We start from the raw sequence: 20,000 nt of genomic DNA, 5'->3' as shown, positions 1-20,000 counted from the left end.
AAGCAGCCCTCCTGCCTCAGCCTCCCAAAGTGCTCGCATTACAGGCGTGAGCCACCACACCTGGCCATTTTGTAACATTTGAAGCTTTGAGAAAGATCATACTCTATCAGTTTATGAAAAACAAATAATGATTAAATCATGCAAGTGGAATGGAAAGTGGAGGTTGTAAGTGTTAGTGCTTGAGTCCAAAAGGTTTTTGCGTATTCAGGTTATCTTTGACCTGAAGCAGAGCAAACCAGAAGGCTGTGTCACATTAGTCACCTTTTTTCCCCCCATTAAAAAAAGATACCAGTACGAGTGACTTTTTAAGAGTATAACTCTGATTTTTAAATTATTTCAGAATTTGTAATATCTAAAGATGCTCTTTACAAAAAAAAAGAATAGGTATGTTCAAACTTTTAGTTTTCACTTGCTTTATGTGGTTCGGATATTAAGTTGACCGTTATGTGTTTAAACCCTTTGAAGTATTTTAATTTGTGAAAACTCATTGTTATTTCATTTGTTCAGTTTATGTAATTTAAAAACATGCTACCACAGACGTTTCTTAAGACTTCAGGGTTGAACTGGGTGCAGTGGCTCATGCCTGTCATCCTAACCCTTTGGGAGGCCAAGAAAGGAGGATAACTTGAGCCCGGGACCAGCCTGGGTAACATAGTGACACCTTGTCTTTACAAAAAAACCTTTTAAAAAAAATAAAAATAATAAAAAAGCTCTCTTGGGTTATACTGCCAAATTAAATACTTAAACTCTCTCTGCTTTGGAGGGTTTTAGTCATTCTTGGTCTCTGGCCATGTAACAACCTGTGCAAAGATTAGTAGGTATTGTGTGCTAGCTTTATCCTTCCATCAGGACAGTCTAGGCCTATTTGGATTTTGCATCTTCCTTGTAGTTCAACAGCCATCTCATTTGGGTTTTGGCTTTCTGCAGTCAACCTTCAAAGATCTTTTGTTTTCTGACAGTTGAAGAAACTGGCTCAGTATTCTTTCTCCTAGACAATTATTTAATTGTTTACAGATAACTGAAACTATCTTCTAAAGGTTTCTATTGAGAATTTCTTTATTTTATGGGAAGCTTCTTATGTTGAAATGATTGGTCGACATAATTCTTGGTGATTAGAAAAACTGTTTTTCAACCAAATAGCATCAAAATGCTTGTTCTTTCTTTTCTGATTTTACACTGCATGTTTTTCTTCTGTGTATTATAACAAATCTCTTCTTTTAAAAGCTTTTAAAAGACAATAGCAAATTTAATGCTTGCATTGGTACTGTTATAGCAAGTTTAAAGAAGTGTACTCTTGTACCCTATAAATATATACACCTACTATGTACCCACAAAAATTAAAAATAAACATACAAGCAGCCAAAAAATGTGCTCTTAAGAAATTTTTACTTTCTTGAGATTATATACAGTATTATTTTGATAACTGTGGATAAGGATGAACCCATCTTATACAATAAAGAGTTTGGAACTTCAAAACTATCACTGGCTGGGTGTGGTGGCTCATGCCTGTAATCCCAGCACCTTGGGAGGCCAAGGCGGGTGGATCACTTGAGGCCAGGAGTTCAAGACTAGCCTGACCAACGTGGAGAAACCCTGTCTCTACTAAAAATACAAAATTAGCCAGGCGTGGTGGCGGGTACCTATAGTCACAGCTACTAGGGAGTCTGAGGCAGGAGAATAGCTTGAATCCAGGAGGCAGAGGTTGCAGTGAGCTGAGATCACGACATTGCACTTCAGCCTGGGCAACAGGAATGAAACTCCATCTCAAAAACAAACAAACAAAAAACCAAAAAACTATCATGTCAACAACTATAACCTCAAGGCAACAGTTTAACACAGAGCTTTTTGAATTCTGCATGTAATATTCTTACTTGCTTAAGTATTATAAATGTTTCAGAATATCACTTTGTTTTATTTAAATTTTTTGGTACAGTTTCATTAGTGCTTTTCCACGGGGAATACATTTCCATCTTTATTAAGTGAGACAGTAGGAAAATGTGATTTGGTTTCCACAGTTGACTTTTAAGCTAACCTGTCAGCAACACATCTGTTCCATAAAGTTAAGTACACCTGGGATATGATAATGCATAATTATTTCCTCACAGAATTGTTTAATAAGAGTCACATTAAACTACCAGTGGCCAACACTTACTGATCGCTTACTAGATACAGACACCATTCTGAGTATTTTACATGTATCAATTCATTTATGTTATAAATTTTAAAATAAGTTTCTTTTGTCTTTTTCTTCCTGTTTTTCTTCCCTGCCCTTTCCCCCTACTAGTGTTCCTTAAGACAGTTACTTTTCAGAAACAGCCAAAGTCAGAAATATTAGCACAGGTTGACTATCCCTTATCTGAAATGCCTGGAACCAGAAGCGTTTTGAATTTTTTTTTTTTTTCCAGATTTTGGAATATTTGCAGGTAGATAGATAGATAGATAGATATCCTGGGGATGAGACCCAAGTCCAAACACAAAATTCATTTATGTTTCATGTACACCTTATACACATAGCCAGAAGGGAATTTACATAATATTTTAAAAATAATTTTGTGCATGAAGCAAAGTTTTGACTGTATTTTGATTGCAACCCATCACATGAGGTCAGGTGTGGAATTTTCTTCTTGTAGTGTCATGTCGTTGCTCAAAAAGTTTCCAATTTGGGAGGATTTCAGATTTTCAGATTAGGAAAGCTTGACCAATAGCTTCCATTAAGATTGTTCACTTAATTTATGGAGCTTTCCATTGGTAATAGGACAAATAAGGGAAAGGGATCACAATAAATGAGGTAGTATTAGAAGGAGAGATGACAGGTTCCCTGGAAGGATGCTGATTTAACTTAGGTGAATGCCAGTCATACGTGGGAATCACAGCTTCATGACAGGGCCTGCTGCATTGACTGGGCCATGAAGACACTCGAGGAAAAAGCAGAGAACCTTGGTCTTCCAGTGTACCAGTAAACAGCTTTGAGAACCTGAGCTATGGAATTTTAAATGATGTGGCAAGTCCGACGAAGTGACACATTTTCACACAGTACCAGCAGGAGGATGAAAACCAGAACTTGTGAACAAGGGTGAAAGTGACAGGTTTAGGACAGTGGATGGACAAGAGGCCTGACCTTAGATTTCCAAAGAATAAAGGAGAGAACACATATTTTAATTAAATAGCTTCATATTTAGCTTCAAGAAGATAAGTACTGGCCATATATTTGAATGTATATGCTATATTAGTTTATATCTCATGTCAGATGATTTGCAGGTCTTTTTATTTGCATGTTTGTGCAGCTGAGATGTTTGGCGTTCAGTTCTTGTGGGAGAGAGCAGCTTGGTATGGAAACATCTTGGAGTTTGAAATCTCACTGGCCTGAATTTGAATCTCAGCTGTTACATGGCCTTGAGCAAGCTACTTACCTGATTTTTTGAGGTGGATTCTTGTCTCTAAGATGGAGATGGGAAAACCCAACTCTGAAAGGGTTAAATGAGAAAAGGCATATAAAATATCAGTAACAGGCTCGCTGGCTCACGCCTGTAATCCCAGCACTTTGGGAGGCGAAGACGGGAGGGTCACTTGAACCCAGGAGTTCGAGACCAACCTGGGCAACATAGCAAGACCCTGTTTCTATTAACAAAACAAAACAACAGAGAAAGGAAAAAAGAAAAGAAAATACCAGTAACAGTGTCTGATGCTCAGTAAGGGCTAAACAAAATTGAATTACTCTCCCAAGGAAACAACAATAGAATGGTTTTCTCCTTCCCCTTGTTATAGAAAGGGCAGAAAATGTAAAGAGAAGACATATAACAACTGGGAGACTAGAACCTTTATTTGGAAGAGAGGCCACAATTTGTGTTTATTTTAAAAATGTAAATTGCTTAGGAGGAAAAGAGTGTTAGCAGTTCAAGATTATGTGGTCGGTTAAATAGTAAAACACATTTTAAAATGTATGTTACTTTACTTAAGGATCCCATGTGAAAATTCTCAGAAATTAAGCATTGCATATTTGACTGCTGAGTACAGTGATTCATATGTATCTTAAAGTCATATATTAATAAAATTAACCATGGGTCAGATTCAATTGTTAAAAGTACGATTTTTCTCAATATGAAATTTTAAAGCATTTGTGTACTGATGGTCTTTTTAAAGCCTTGCTACTCATTATAGCAATCGAATCACTGAAGAGATGTTCCTTTCTCTTTGGTTCAGTGTTATTGAGCCTTATCTTTTGGATATAGAACTATTTTTTATTTTGTAACTGTGTCTTTTATTTTGTAATAATTTTGTTTAAGGTATATTTTAATATTATAAGAGTAGAACCAATATTTTAGTTTTAAAAAAGACAATTCTATATCATGTCTAAATACTATTGGGAAATATGCCAATTTTTTAATTTTTTAAAGCTAATATTGCCATTCTACTTTTTTTACTTTGATTAATGTAGTCTCAGAGAATTATTCATTGAACGTGCTTTAATATTTTTTCCTGATTTCAAGGAGTGAAAAAAGATTATCTAAAAATTTCTAAGAGTGTATTTTCTTATGAGAATGCTGTATTATCTACTTATTTATTCTTATATCATTAGTTAAAAGTTAGATGAGTATGTGTCCTTTCTGAGTAATATAGTATGTATAGGGGATACCGGAACTTTGTAGTTATGTTGGCCAAACTAGTTTATGAAAAGTAATGTAGGTCTTGAATTTCTTTTGATTAGTCATTTTAAGCATTTTTAAACTTTCTTCCTCATAGATATGTGCACTTTTAGATAATATGTGATTTGTACAGCCATTCTTGAGCAGTTGAAATTTTTTTCAACTACTCCCAAAAATTACACATTTTTGTGCCTGGTAGAGATAAAATAACTCTGAGACATGGTAGATACTTGGTTTTTGAATCTCTTGTATAAACTATGCAAATGTTTCTGAAAGAGCACTTTTGTGTATGTTTTGAGGTACCCCCATGTTAAGTATATGCTATCTTGAGAAATTTGAGTCTGATTTATTGTTATCATTTCAACAGGTGTCTCAATGCTTGTACCTACTGCAAAACTAAACACGCCAGAGGAAATTTGGCCAGTTATCCAATTGATGAACTAGTAGATAGAGCCAAACAATCTTTTCAAGGTAAGAGTTTCTAGAATTACATGTGAAATTAGTCTTCTTAAGAAATTATGTTAGTCTTGTAAGTAATACTTCAGTTTAGAGACCGACTTCATTCGTTTTATGAAGAGTTTTACAAATATATCAGCTTAACTAATAAAAGATGTGACCAGATTTAATCACTTAGTTTATTTTTACATTAATTACTCTTCTTTTACTACGCTTCCATTTTCTTATCACTCTAAGGTAAATGGCGTATTTTGAACTTTATCATCCACCTCTAGACTCCATGGAAAAGACAAAATTAAGATAAAATGAAATCCATGAGCCTCTGATGTCTGTTAAGATTTTTGTGGACAAGTGAAATACTCAGATTTTTCATCTCTTTCTTTGACTTTTTTGGACCATTTAGAAAATGGAGCTAATTAGGGTTTGTAGACTTCTTTGAAGAAGGTAGGTTTTCATATCAGCCAATAAAGGAGGCTACCATTTTAACAGAACTGTCAGACCAGTAAAGAGTGGTACTGGGGGAGAGGCCTAATGAGAATGATTTGTGTGGGGTGGCCAACTACTTCTGAATCATCACTTGCTGGGAAATGTGATTATCTAGGTCTCTCTCAGCATATAATAAGACTTATCTTTAACATGAGTCACAGTTGTGTGGACATACAACTGCTCAAACCATAAACTTCCTTTTTTGTCTTTGTTTATAGTATGTGCCTGTAACAGTGGTGTGTTTTTACTCCCAACATGAGATAATCTGTTGTCTCATAATCTTGCAGGTTAATAGTTATTGGCAATGTGCTTTTCTTTTTGGCAAATAACTTGGAGTGCTAATTTCAATACTTCCTACTCTGGGCCTCAGAAAGTATGAGTTCCAAATTCATTTTTTTGTTTAGTCTATAGAAAACTTTTAGAAACATGAATTTGGAATGTTTCTTTTAATAGAGAAAAATATCCCCTTGCTTGATTTATTGATGCCTCCCAACAGTTTTTCTCCACTTGTATATTCTTAGCTCAGTCCCCTCCTCCTTTCACATTCAACTAGTATTGAGAGAGAAATAAAGGAAATTTACTGACTCTTGCCAGTGTTCTCCTTTTAGAGCCAGATTATTGTCTAATCTAAGAAAAAGCCTGGGTGGTTGTCTTTACTACAGCATAACCAGTACTTCCAAGGATTTTTTAAAAGGGGCAAAAATTTTCCCAGAAACTAAATCTATTTGAAAAAATATTTACTGGCATTCTTAATTAGTGTTTGTTTTTTCATATATCTGTCAGATAATGGGGATATTAAACATCTGTCTACCAAACACTGCAACTTAGAAGGCATGCAAATTAGTACTTTTTTTTTTAACATCATGCATTTCTAAGTGCAACTGCATATAATTTTTTGAAAAGTATTTTATTTTACTTGAAAATTTATTTGAAAAATGTAAAGCTGTAAAATCACCATGTAGAAAGTGAAAATCTCCTCTTCACTTGCTTACATCTATTCTCACCTGTAACTTACACCAACATTCGGATATGATTGCTTCGTGGCTTTATATGGACACATTTATGAATTATACATGACTTGAAAAAAAAAGAAGACAGAACAGAAGTATTACCTGTGGATGGTGTCCAGGTTCTTTGCATTTTAAACAAACAACTGGACAAAACGTACAAACAAAGCAAGGAAAGAATTAAGCAACAAAAGCAGAGATTTATTGAGAATGAAAGTACACTCCACAGTGTGGGAGCAAGTCTGAGCAGCGCTGAAGGGCCCGGATACAGAATCTTCTGGGATCCAGCTACCCCCTAGAGGTTTCCCATTGGCCACTTGGTGTTCACCCCATGTAAATGAAATGGTGGCCCCACGTCAGTCTGATTGGTTGTAGAAAGCAACCAATCAGAGGCTGATGTGCAGTTACAAAGGTCACACTCGTATGCAAACATCTGATTGGTTGTGGAAAGCTGAAGTGAACTTACAAAGTTGCATGCTTATACAGATCTCTGACTGGTTGCAGAAAGCAACAATCAGAGGTACTTTCAATTTCCCAAAATATGGGGGTTTGCAAAGGGAGTAACCTCTGGTCCTTTTTTTACTTAGGCTGGAAAGTTTTTTTTTTTTTTTTTTTTTTTTTCCGATTTAGTTCTAGGAAGTCAGGGTGAATTGGCATTAGGTTCCCTGCCTCCAGGCCCTGTTCTCCTGCCTCAGAAACATAGTTTGTATAAACTGATTATGACTTTTTCTAACAATATCCACCTTAGCTCTGTGATTTATCTTTAGAGATGCCCTCTGAGCAACCAAGTTACAGTGTATTGCTTCTGTAGATCTTTAGTTAGTTAACATTGTCATATACAAGTGGGTTGGACTAGTTAAGGTGAGTGATTGAAATAATATATCAGAGGTTAGCAGTAATGTAGTAGCTATTTTTAGAGAAAGTATTAGAAGATTGCTCTTACCAACATCAGTAAGATAAGTATCTTTTTATTACCAACCATGGAATGTTTGCAACATCAGTTTTTTCTGTTGCGTTATTATCTGTGTATTAGAATTGAAACTAAAAACTAGTTTTTGAACTGGTGAGCTAACTTGTGAGATAACCCAGTGTGTTCAGGAAATGTAGTTGTTTTTTTCTTTTTCTTTCTTTCTTTTTTTTTTTTTTTTTTTGGTAACAGGGTCTCACACTGTATCAACCAGGCTGGAGTGTCGTGGTACAGTCAGAGCTCACTGCAGCTTCAAACCGTTGGGCTCAAGCTATCCTCCTGCCTCAGCCTCCCCAGTAGTTGCAGCTATAGGCATACACTACCGAGTCTGGCTAATTTTTAAATTTTTTAGAGAGACAGGGTCTCCCTGTGTTGGCCAGGCTGGTCTCAAACTCCTGGTCTCAAGCCACCTTGACCTCCCAAAGTGCTGGGATTACGGGTGTGAGCCACTGCGCCCAGCCAGAAAAATTTTAAGTCCTCAAGTATTTGTTGCTTTTTGCTATAAGCAGTTTAGATTTGAAATACTGCACTGTTGCTTACCAGCCACATGATGTGAACACGGTATCTCACCTCTCCAAGCTTATGGCTTTCTCATCACTATAACTTAATGTTTTTGTTTTAAGAATTTGAGATAACGTGTATGAGGTAATTGGCTATGTCAATATTATGAAGAAGAAATATTACTTAAACTAATATCCGAAGCCAGGAAGAGAAGTCTGATTTTGGGTAAGAGTGTTGTAACATCCATAGCAAAAACATTAATGACTGAAATCAAATGACAGATTTTTCTTTTGAGTCCAAATTATGTTTTATGAAAAATTTCTCCGTAGATAGATATCTAGTATGACAGTTACCTTTCATTTTCTAAATTTGAGAAGTGCAAATTCATGCTAAGGGTGGCCTTATAATCTCTTTCAAAAATAGGAAGTATCAATCTATAAGCTAATATTTTTAAGATATTTAGTAGCATTATCTTTTTTCTGCAAAAGAAATTGAGATTTTAATGCTGTTATAGAAATCCTAAGTTTGAGCTTTAAAATTGCAAATAATTATGAAAGTAAACATAATAGAAGAAGTGACTCATTTTCTTATTACTATGACTTTTGCACATTTAGTTATTTAATCATTCAGGTGATAGGAATATTCTTTGGACCAGAAACTCTTAAGTTCTGCATTCTACCATGATTAGATTGCCTGTCTTATAATGAATAACAAACATGGTTTTGCGAAAAGTTACTCTATAATGAAAAACCTAAATATGCCACCAATAAAGGTTTAAAGCCACTCTGTGGATGGGAGTTAAATTTCCCATCCTTAAAGTGACATTTTCTTTCTTTTAATTTTTTTAATGGCTCCTGTATGTCATAATTACAAATTTATTTTTTTTAATTCTGAATCAACTGTGGAGTGAGGATTGGAACCCAGTTTTCCAGTCATATGATACAATATACAATAGGATCAAAATTTTATTCTGAATAGCATGTTTATCATTTTATTTATTTATTTATTTATTTTTTTGAGGTGAGATCTCACTGGAGTGCAGTGGCATGATCTCGGCTCACTGCAGCCTCCTCCTCCTGGGCTCAAGCAGTCCTACCACCTCAGCCTCCTAAGTAGCTGGGACTACAGGTATGCACTACCACACCTGGCTAATTTTTCTATTTTTGATAGAGACAGGGTTTTGCCATGTTGCCCAGGCTGGTCTTGAACTCCTGGCCTCAGGTGATCTGCCCACCTTTGCCTCCCAAAGTTCTGGGATTACAGGTGTGATTATGAGCATTTTATATTCATAAAAATGTATTTCTTGTTAGTCTCATGTATTAGGAGACTAAAGGCTAACCCAAAGGCAAGGAAGCATTCAGAAGTGATTCTGAAATAATCATGAAGTCATTCTGAATATAAAATGGCTTCCCACAATACTAAAAATGTGCTGACTATGCATTCAGCTGCCAAAAAATGAGAGAGCTCATTAACTTTTGAATGGACAGCACTAAAGTAAATATTTCTGTGTTTAAGTATAAGTGTAATTTCTTTTCTATATAAATTACATCTGTTTAACTGGTTTTCTGGCATTTTTTTTTTCTCTCTCTCAACCTCCATAATTGACTATTTTTACCTTCTCAGTGTGTGTTTTATTTTTGAGGAGACTTCTGCATGTGAGTTTAAGGTTTACCAGGTAACTTCTGAGTATCATCTGGTTGTTCTCACAGACCGTTGCAAAACCTTCCTTCTCACTTCCTCCCTTCTGATGAGATTGAGGTTTTAAAAATGCCTAGGATTAACAGTGTTTGGGGGCTGAGTTTGCTGGGTTTGACACGGTTGCATTTTAGGTATCTAGACAAACATGTCAAGTGGTGACCAGGACTTTGTTGGGGCCAGAATGAATTTACAAGCTAGTGTTTTCTAGGATATTTGTATTGATTTTTCTCTAGCAGCTAATCAATCAGTTTCAGTTGTGTAAGTGATGGAGCAAACCTTTTTAAACATGTGGGGTGAGTGGTGTGGAAACAACACCTTTCACCGCGCTGTCTCTGGAATCAAAATGTAGAGATGATGGATGCGCTGTTTTTATAGCTATCGTGTGCTTTTCTAGATCTCATTTGTGTGTTACTACTTTTTGGCTCCCTCATAAATCTGAAAATCCCCTGCAAGATAAGTGGCATCAACTGGTTATGGAAAGGTAAAATAAATTAGGATGAAATACTCAGAACAGGAAGAAAGTTTCTTGATGCCTAGTGATTTCGATATTATTGTTGGAATTTAAAAAATGGATTCTGTATTTCAAGACTTGCAAAGATACTACCTAGTATGTATAAGATTAATTATGAAATGCAGCTGTAGTACATTGCTTCCTACTTTTTTAGACAGGAAAGAATATGAACAATATTTGATTTTCTATGTATAAGCTTAAAATTGTTCAGTTGTACACTTTACATCAAGTCCCATTTGACTGTAATGATGATTAGTATACATTGATTTCGACCCAAGATTAAAACGGGGCCAATAATTGCATTCTGTTTATATGGCAGTTAAATTAAATGTCTCTTTAATTCCTTTATCTTTTCATATGTGCTGTATTCAATTGAGAAATGCATGTTATCTGTACGATTAATGATGCAATTTACATGTTTGTTGTAACAATTGTCAACTTCCAAAAAGGATTTTAGGCAGCTTACATTAAATGATTGTATGTAAAAGACCATGGAAATAAGAGCCATGTTAAATGCTGTATTGTGTTTTGAAAGAGGGAAGATGATTTTACAACTGATGAGTCCTGGCTCCTCAGAAGAATGGCGAAATAGAGTGATTTATATAATCTGATAGGAGTATGTAAAAGAAAGTATATACTTTACCAAGAGAAGCCTACATGTTTCTAGGCACTAAACACTACGAATTATTTTCATGCATTCTTTCCTAGGAGACACTGAATGATATAGTAGAAATGTTTTTGACTAAAGATAGATAGAGATTGAAGATACATTCTCTACCTAGCTTTTTCTTCTGTTGATTCTTGCAAAACCCAAAAATATAATATTAAAATGTAACCTTTAAAAGACATTTTTTGGGAGAACTAAATAAATGTAATGTATTTACATTTGATCATGACTTGATCGTGAACACAGTGCCTAAATAGCTATTTATCAGACACTCAGTTTAAATAAGCTAAGATTAATTGCTGTGACTTCAGGGACTGTTAGCTAAGACTCTCAGTGGCAAAAACAGAGTATAATTTATGTGACCTTTGCCTATTCAGGTCTCTGAGTTTCTGTCAGTGGTGGTTAAACTTTTCTTAGCAACAAAGGGAACCCTTTTTACAAAGGAAACTTGAAAAAGTAGAGGCAGACCACCGTGGTTGAAGTAGAAGTGGGGCCCTGTTTAATGAGGCCTTTCCTCAGAACTTTGAGGATTCAGCCAGAATCTTCTGGTTTAGATTAGTGTTTCTAATTTTTAAAGGTATTGCTGAACACTGCAATCCAGGAGTGGTGAAGGTTTCCTTCAAGGACAAATAGTAAATATTTTAGGCTTTGTGAGCCATGAAGTCTCTGTTGCAACTATTTAGTTCTGTCCTTGTAGCATGAAAGCAGCCACAGAAAATATGCAAATGAATGGATATGGCTGTGCTCCATTAAAACTGTATGATAGGCCAGTCGTGGCTCATGCCTGTAATCCCAGCACTTTGAGAGGATCTTGGCAGGCAGATCACTTGAGTTCAGGAGTTCGAGACCAGGCTGCCAAACAAGATGAAACCCCTTCTCTACTAAAAATACAAAAATTAGCTAAGCGTGGTGGCCAAGGCCTGTAACCCCAGCTACTTGGGAGGCTGAGGCAGAAGAATCACTTGAACCCAGAGGGTGGAGGTTGCAGTGAGCCAAGATCGTGCCACTGCACTCCAGCCTGGGTGACAGAGGGGACTTTGTCTCAAAAATAAATAAATAAATAAATAAAAACCCCTGTATGATAGGGGTTATTGATGAATGGATTTCATGGTCAATTTTGGGAGAAGTTAATTTAAACAAATTAATCAAGATTCATCGTGGTAGAACTTCTGGTTCTTTGTCTAATATGTTAATACATATTGTCAATCCATAAAAGAAGGATTTAGCCTTTAAGAACTAATATAGATGTAGACTAGATTAGTGTTCTCAATCTGGCTGTTTAACTCACTTCGCAGTCTTATAAAACCAAAACCAAATGTGTCTGCATCATAACCCTAACAATTGCGTCACAATTTCCATGGATGAGGGCTTTGTGTTTTCTAAAACACAGGTGACTCCAGTGATAGTCAGAGGTGAGAACTACAATTAAGAACCGCTATTCTAGAAAATTTTTTGGTTGAAGCTGTAAAATGAGCTGTCCCTCTCAATTCTAGTGAGAAGGATTCCGAGGAGAAACCCTGGTTGATTAGTAAATAATGGCCAAATAGGGAAGGTGGAGGGGCAACACAATTCTTGTTAATTTGCTAATATGCCCTAGATAGTGAATGGATGGTTTCAAAGTCCAAAGGTACTTATTTAAGTTAAAAGGCTCAGCTGTTTCTGTTATCAACCAAGGCATCACAAAAGGGTGACTGACATTTATGGAGCACTTGCTGTGCATATGTAGGAATTACGATGAAAACCACATGGTCCCTGTCTTTTAGGATCCCCTCCTAGTCCAAGAGAGAGAGTAGCTTGTTGGACTAATGAAAATTGAAGTATGCAAAAACAGACACCACATTTGGGATAACAGAAGTCATTCTTACAAATCAACCAGGTTTCTTCCTCAGAATCCCTCTCACTAAGTTCTTGTTAGCCACTGCCATTGATTATGCTGAGTATTCGGGATGAAATCTACTTGCTGTTCTGAATTCCGAGGTTTCTGTGATGCCGAAGTCTCTGAAAGAAAGAAACCAAATGGTGACTCTTTAACTAAGGTAACTATTGGAACTGTGTAGCTGTTGTTTTTCCATTCATTCAACAAATATTTATTGAGCATTCATTAGAAGCAGTTCTTATTTCTGCTAATAGGCACATGCTTTAGAAAAGGTATGATAACAGTGCATTATTACAATCAATAGTTGATTACTTCTGCCAATGAGGAGGACAGAAGGAGAGGTTTGCTGATAATGGAGCAAACAGCTTATCCTTGCCATGGGAAACAAGGATGCGATCCCAAGGTGGTTACGCTTTTTTCATAATTCCGAGTTTTCGTAGTTCAGAGTATATATAATCCAAAGTACAGAAAATCTGCTGCCTCTGGAAATACCTTTTTAAATCTATCCTTATGGAAATCGTAGTGCAGTCATCCCTCACTGCTATTGGTGAGTTTTATTTACTTTTTACTCTTTTGTGCTCTATAAAACAATTTACAAATATACAGTTAAGTATAAAAGTTATTTAAAATAATGAGATTCTGGGAAAACAGATAAGAATAGAAAGTTTGGAACTTGGTGGAAAATTGGAACACAGGAAAGTTGGCCATAATCACACATGTGGTATTTCAAATCAAGCAACAGTTTTGACTCTTAGCTTCTTGAACACTTACTGTCTTTAAAGAAAAGTAATACCAGCTTGGCATTAGGTTCAAAAGAGTTTTCACATAGGGAGCGGTGAGGGATAGAGTAGATCCCAGCAGCGTCCCTTTAACACTCACTCACATACTATGTTTCTGAAAATTACGTATTTTGGTGTTTCTTGTTAGAACTTGCAGACATGCCGGCCGGGCGTGTGACTCATGCCTGTAATCCCCAGCACTTTGGGAGGCCGAGGAGGGTGGGTCACCTGGGGTCAGGAGTTCTAAACCAGCCTCACCAACATGGCGAAAACCCATCTCTACTAAAAATACAAAAATATAACCAGGCGTGGTGGTGCACGCCTGTAATCCCAGCTACTTGGGAGGCTGAGGCAGGAGAATCGCTTGAATCCAGGAGGTGGAGGTTGCAGGGAGCCAAGACAGCACCACTGCACTCCAGCCTGGGCAACAGAGCGAGACTCCGTCTCAAAAAAAAAGAACTTGCAGACATGTCTTGAAAAGCATAACACCCTGAAGGGATTTCTTGGGTGCTAAGACAGTACAAAGTATGCTGCTCACTGATAATCTGGTCCACTTGCAGATTCCACAGCCATTGGGTGCTGTAAAAGACTCCTGTTATAGAGGCTGATAGCTTAGGGGTTTGTACACCGTAGGTCATTTTGTGAGGTGGTATAGCTAGGTCCAGGAAGAAAACATTAGAATTTGTATTTATTTGTGTTTTCTCATTCTTTAAATTTTTCTTTTATTGTGTGTATGTTTCATATTGTATATGTTAGTACAGTAGTACATGAATATAATTAATAAGTATACATCTATGGGAACACTTTTAAAAAACTTTTTAGCTGATTCAGAAAGTGATATGTAGAGACCACTGACTTAAAGGAACAAATAGCCTGCCCATTTTCCACTATAAACATAATTCTTTCTGCCAGACGTTTGCTTTGAATAGGGCAACAGACTTCTGTGTTCTCTATCAAGATCCTGAGGTGCCCATATTCTGCTTTGATTGAGTGCAAATCCACCTGCTTTTGAGATCAAATAAGCAAATAATGAAGTTTATGCCCTTTGGAGGAAAACTGCTGTATTTAATGAAGACTCTTGCCTGCATCTGGTGACAGCCATGCGTCTCTGTTCAGAGGTGGAGAGAAACGCTGCTTACTCAGGAGCACGTGTTTCCCATTTCTTCATCTGTGTTTTAGGACACGGGAAGACTGAACCAAGAGGGGATTGGGGTCAGGCGCATGTGGCAGTGTGAATATGGGTTTAGTAGGTGCGCAATAAATGTTGAATGAGTGGTTAATCTAGAATTGATTATGCCTGATGAAATTCCATGTATGACTTGAAGCCCATAATGAAAAAGTATGGAAAAACCATATTTTTTAAGTGGGCAAGAGATATTGCTTAGTTTCAGCTGCTCTTCCAGCACAATTGAATGCTGTGTCTTATGACATGGGCTTGATTTTATAACATCAGATATTTAGAGTTGGTGGCTTTCCAAGATTTACAACAGAGAAATAACTTACTTTGCGAAATCATCTGATAGTTAACGGGTATGTAACATTTTACCAAAAGGGTATGTCCACCTAGTTCCACACTTACAGTTATAAGTAATATATATTTGCTTTGAAACCTTTACTAAACAGAATTCTACAAATGATTCTTGTGACCAGGAACAAGAGTTAACCAAGTGTTTGCTTTTACCATTTGAACTGAGGCTGATCTGTCTCTGGGATGATGTTGGAGAACTTTAAAGGCTGCAAGTTGGTTTTGGAAGATTGTTTAATGGAATTTTAATAGCTCTGGAAAGATGTGAAAGTGATACTGCTACCTGGTGGTTTGTAAACCCGACCTTTGTGAGATGTTTTCTGGGCAAAAGTACTACTTTGTGATGCCAGCAGCCTTTATTGATTCCGCAGAGTCTGCAGTTTTCTAACACTGGCTGTCAATTCATTCCAGTTGAAAAATTATTACATTCCTTCTCCTGCTTGTGTGGATATTAAACTGCAGTAAACATACTTGCACAGTATCAGGTAGGGCGAGCAAAATTTTCTGTCTGGAAAAAAAAATGTTTGTTAGTGGGACCTTGGCTGTTCTGTAGAGGTTATAAATTTCTGTATTTCTTTTTATTTGTTGTTCTCAGTCATGCTTTTTATTTCTCTTGGTGAGTTCCAACACATTTCTTGTTATTTGTAATATAAGAAAGAGAAGTTTGATTTAGATTGCTGACTTTTAAAAACATGTCCTCTTAGTAAATCATTTCTGGTAGTGTGCACAAGAGTAAACCCTGGGTGGTAAGAGTTTTTAACCTGTGACAATATAATTGGGTAAGAATGAGAAAGAATTGATGAAACAATGAATGGATAAGGAATGAATGGTTATGTGATCATACACTCCACGTAGATCTTTCTGAGTTGTTGAATTTTAGTTAAGGAAGAGGAACAATAATGAGATAGTCATCATTTATAAAAGTAGATTTTAAACACCTCCATCTTTGAGAATAACCTCTGGACCTGGCAGTTATTGAGGTCATTGGCAATTATTGAGGTATATGTTTGAAATGCAAATATCTGGCCACATTCCCAATTCAGTAGCCTTGCCATAGGCCCAGGAATTTGCATTTTTCAAAACAATCATTCCAAATGTTTGGGAGGCAGATGATACAAAGACCACTTCTAGAAACGTTTGTCTAGAGAACTTTCTTGATTACATATACCAAGACATTTGATCAAAGTATTAAAGAGGATTGGGGAAGAAATGTACCATTTATGTGAGCTAATAAAAATCTGGGCCAGTTTTCTCTCTGTGATAGGGACCAACTCCATTCCTCTCACACCAGACCTTCTTCACATTCTTTTTGGGGAATTTCTTTTTTGAGATGAAATCTCGCTCTGTTGCCCAGGCTGGAGTGCAGTGGCGCGATCTTGGCTCACTACGACCTCTTCCTCCCGGGTTCAAGTGATTCTCCTGCCTCAGCTTCTCGAATAACTAGGATTACAGGCACATGCCACCACACTGGCTAATTTGTATATTTTTAGTAGAGATAGGGTTTTACCCCGTTGGCCAGGCTGGTCTCGAATTCCTGACCTCATGTGATCTGCCCACATCGGCCTCCCAAAGTGCTGGGATTACAGGCATGAGCCACTGTGCCCAGCCTCTTCTGGGGAATTTCGAAATACAGATTTCCAGGCTCTACCTCAAAAGATTCTGATACTGAGCTAGGCTTACAAGCCTGGGAATGTTTACTTTTAAAGCTCTATAAGTTTGGGAATAACTAGCCTAGATTTTTTTCTGGGATTTAGCTCTTTTTATTCTTTTTTGACTTTTTTTTTTTCTCTGTTTATATATCAGTATTTTGGTATGGGTATTTGATATTTCAGTTGAGCCTTTCAAAGCAAAATATCACACTGTATATAATTAGAAGAAAAAAGGGACCTTGAACTTCCTTATCCATGTCTTAATAAAAGTGATACTCCTGTATTGTGAAAATAATTCTTCATTTTTTATCAGCATGAATGAAGTAATTAGCTTATTTGTTTTTATAGATATGTAGGAATAATATGTAAATTTGTGTAGTTTTGGAAGATAACTTTATTTCCTTGAGATAAGGTATATCTTTGTTTATTTCTCTTTATTTGAGAAGAAGTGCTAAATCTGAATTGTAGTCGAAATCTGCAGTTCTTCCAGTATGGAAAGTGCTTCATTTTGATACAGTTATATGATGGAGTGTTATAAAATTGCATGTAATAATGTTTACAAAGTTTATAATAACCCAGAAAATGTCTTATAATGTTGATTTTTTTAAATGCTGTAATATCATATGTACTATATGATCACAATTACTTTTAAAAGGAAATAAAAATAAAAAAGAATTAAAAACAGATAAAAACGAGAAATTAAGCCAAAATGTTACTTTTCTTGGGGACAAAGAGTATATTAAACATTTTTGCTACTTTAATATTTTCTATATTTTCCATAAGTACATATCACTGTGGTTAGACTACATAAACAAAATAAAATTTATTTTTAAGGAATCGCATATTATCCATTTTTTAGTATTGAAAATTAAATCATATATGTATCTTTTTAACGAGTCACTTTTTGTTACTTGACTAAGATATAGAAATAGAAATTTGACTATTTGAAACATTTGATAAACTAAAATTTGTTTGTAGATTAACTTTGAAGCTCGTGGATTCTCTTTGATCATGTGATAGCCTAATATTCCGAAAATTTTCTTTTAACAAATAAATGGTGTTCACTGCACTCCAGCCCGGGTGACAAAGTGAGATCCTGTCTCAGAAAAAATAAAAAACTTAAAAAACAAAAAAACAAAATAAAAAACAAGAAAAAATTGGTATTATGAGGATCTGCTTCAGTAGAAATCTGGAAGCCACCTGGCTTTCCGTCTCCATTTCCTGCCTGACTCTATGGTCTTAACTACAAACCTATGAATAAGTACAAGAACTGCAGAGTAGGAGGAAGGCTTTGCAGTTCCCTTGCCCTTCATTTCCAGCTGAGGAACATGAAGCCTACAAAGAGGTGACTCCCCAAACTGCTGTCACCCAATGCCAGTCTGTCACCACTACACTGTGGCTTCTTCAGCTCTTAATAGCTCTAACAGTGATAGCATTGATAACATCTTTTTGGAAAGACAATTCAGAGAATATGGGAGGAAAAAAATGATGGTGAGTATGAGAGTTTACAGAAAGAGAAGTTTTGGGCTAGAAGATTAAGCCGTGGCTTCTTAGAAGAGACAGAACTTGAGTAGGGCCAGGAGAAGTGTTCTACCTTTGAAGAGGAATACAGTTCAACTTCTCGTCAAGGTCCGTGAGATCCCATGTGATCTGGCTGCACTTCCCATTCCAAATTCATCCTGCTGCATTTTCTCTAACTTGCTATCATCCAACTGTTGTTTCTTAGTTCCTTGAATATCGCAATTTCCTTTTCCCTGAGTGGTTTTTTCCTGTGGTCGTTGCATGGCTGTCTTTTTCACATTAAGGTGTTCACTTAAATATCACCTCCTCATAAGGCCCTTCTGTGACCACCTTTTTGAAGGGAACTTTTTTTTCTCTTATTCTCTATCATATCACTCTGTTTATTTGTTCCAAAGCACTTGTCATAATTTGTTTTTTCTTTTCTTTTGAGATGGAGTCTCGCTTTGTTGCCCAGGCTGGAGTGCAGTGGCGTGATCTCAGCTCGCTGCAACCTCCGCCTCTCGGGTTCAAGCTATTCTCCTGTCTCAGCCTACCGAGTAGCTGGGATTACAGGTGCCTGCCACCATGCCTGGCTAATTTTTGTATTTTTAGTAGTGACGGGGTTTCACCATGTTGGCCAGGGTGGTCTGAAACTCCTGACCTCAGGTGATCCGCCTGTCTCAGCCTCCCGAAGTGCTAGGATTACAGGCATGAGCCACTTCGCTCAGCCAAAGCACTTATCATAATCTGTACTTTGTATTCATTTATCTTTCTATTCATTTATTTATTGTCTATTATGAGAAGTAAGTGAGAATACCTTTTTTATTCATGATTGCATTCCTAGAGCTTGGCATGGCATAGTACATAGAGTAGGCCCATAATAAGTACTTGCTGGGCTGGGCGCAGTGACTCACGCCTGTAATCCCAGCACTTTGGGAGGCCAAGTGGGGCAGATCACGAGGTCAAGAGATCAAGACCATCGTGGCCAACATGGTGAAACCCCTTCTCTACTAAAAATACAAAAATTAGCTGGGTGTGGTGGCATGCACCTGTCATCCCAGCTATTTGGGAGGCTGAGGCAGGAGAATCGCTTGAACCCGGGAGGCGGAGGATGTGGGGAGCCGAGATCGCACCACTGCTCTCCAGCCTGGCAACAGAGTGAGACTCCATCTTAAAAAAAAAAAAAAAAGCTTGATGAATGAATACATGAATAAAAATAATTTAAAAATTAATAAGATCCTATGGAATTTAGATCTGTTTAGAAACATTCTGCTTAGTATGGTCTTTTTTTTTTTTTTTTTTTTAGAGAAAAGCATAAATGTAAATTATGTAAATGCTTCTCTACATCCTCATCTTATTAGGAGGGTAAGAACTTTCCCTAAATACGTTTACCAGTAGTGAAGTGACAGGCTTCGATGGTGGAGGTAGGAGTAGTAGCCATGTTTCATGAATTAGGCCTGATAGAGGATTTGCACATGGGCCTGTGCACCTGATATGTCGAATAATTAGACCTCAGAAATAACAGTGGATCCCAAAGTCCCAAACCAGAAGGGTAGCCCAGAATGTCATGAAAACAAAGAGATCTGATTCAGAAATCAGGGCCAGAATATGAAACCATAAACGTAAGCATACGTAAACCTAAGCATGTGAAGATTAAATGAGAGAAGGTCCCGTCTGATTAACTGAATGGGTTCTGTTATCTGCCACTTGGAGTGCTGGACTTGACTCAGGGTTT

At 36.8% G+C, this 20,000-nt stretch overlaps 1 protein-coding gene across 5 annotated transcripts in view; it reads left to right on the top strand.

Annotated features, from left to right (window-relative positions):
• LOC105482632 (CDKAL1 threonylcarbamoyladenosine tRNA methylthiotransferase) overlaps positions 1-20,000 on the top strand; it is a 714,041-nt gene that overhangs the window by 324,496 nt on the left and 369,545 nt on the right. For all 5 annotated transcript variants that reach the window (XR_011624002.1, XM_071097572.1, XM_071097573.1 and 2 more), the window contains exon 9: positions 5,011-5,114. Coding sequence is in view for 4 of the 5 variants with exons in the window: in XM_071097572.1 (XP_070953673.1) it covers positions 5,011-5,114 (104 nt within the window). In the remaining variant the exon portion in view is untranslated. The remainder of the gene's footprint in view (positions 1-5,010; positions 5,115-20,000) is intronic.

The sequence above is a fragment of the Macaca nemestrina genome, chromosome 5, assembly GCF_043159975.1.
Source record: "Macaca nemestrina isolate mMacNem1 chromosome 5, mMacNem.hap1, whole genome shotgun sequence".
NCBI classification, from domain to species: Eukaryota; Metazoa; Chordata; class Mammalia; order Primates; family Cercopithecidae; genus Macaca; species Macaca nemestrina.
The sequence above is the reverse complement of the archived record's forward strand: the minus strand, read 5'-3'. Positions and strand labels throughout refer to the sequence as shown.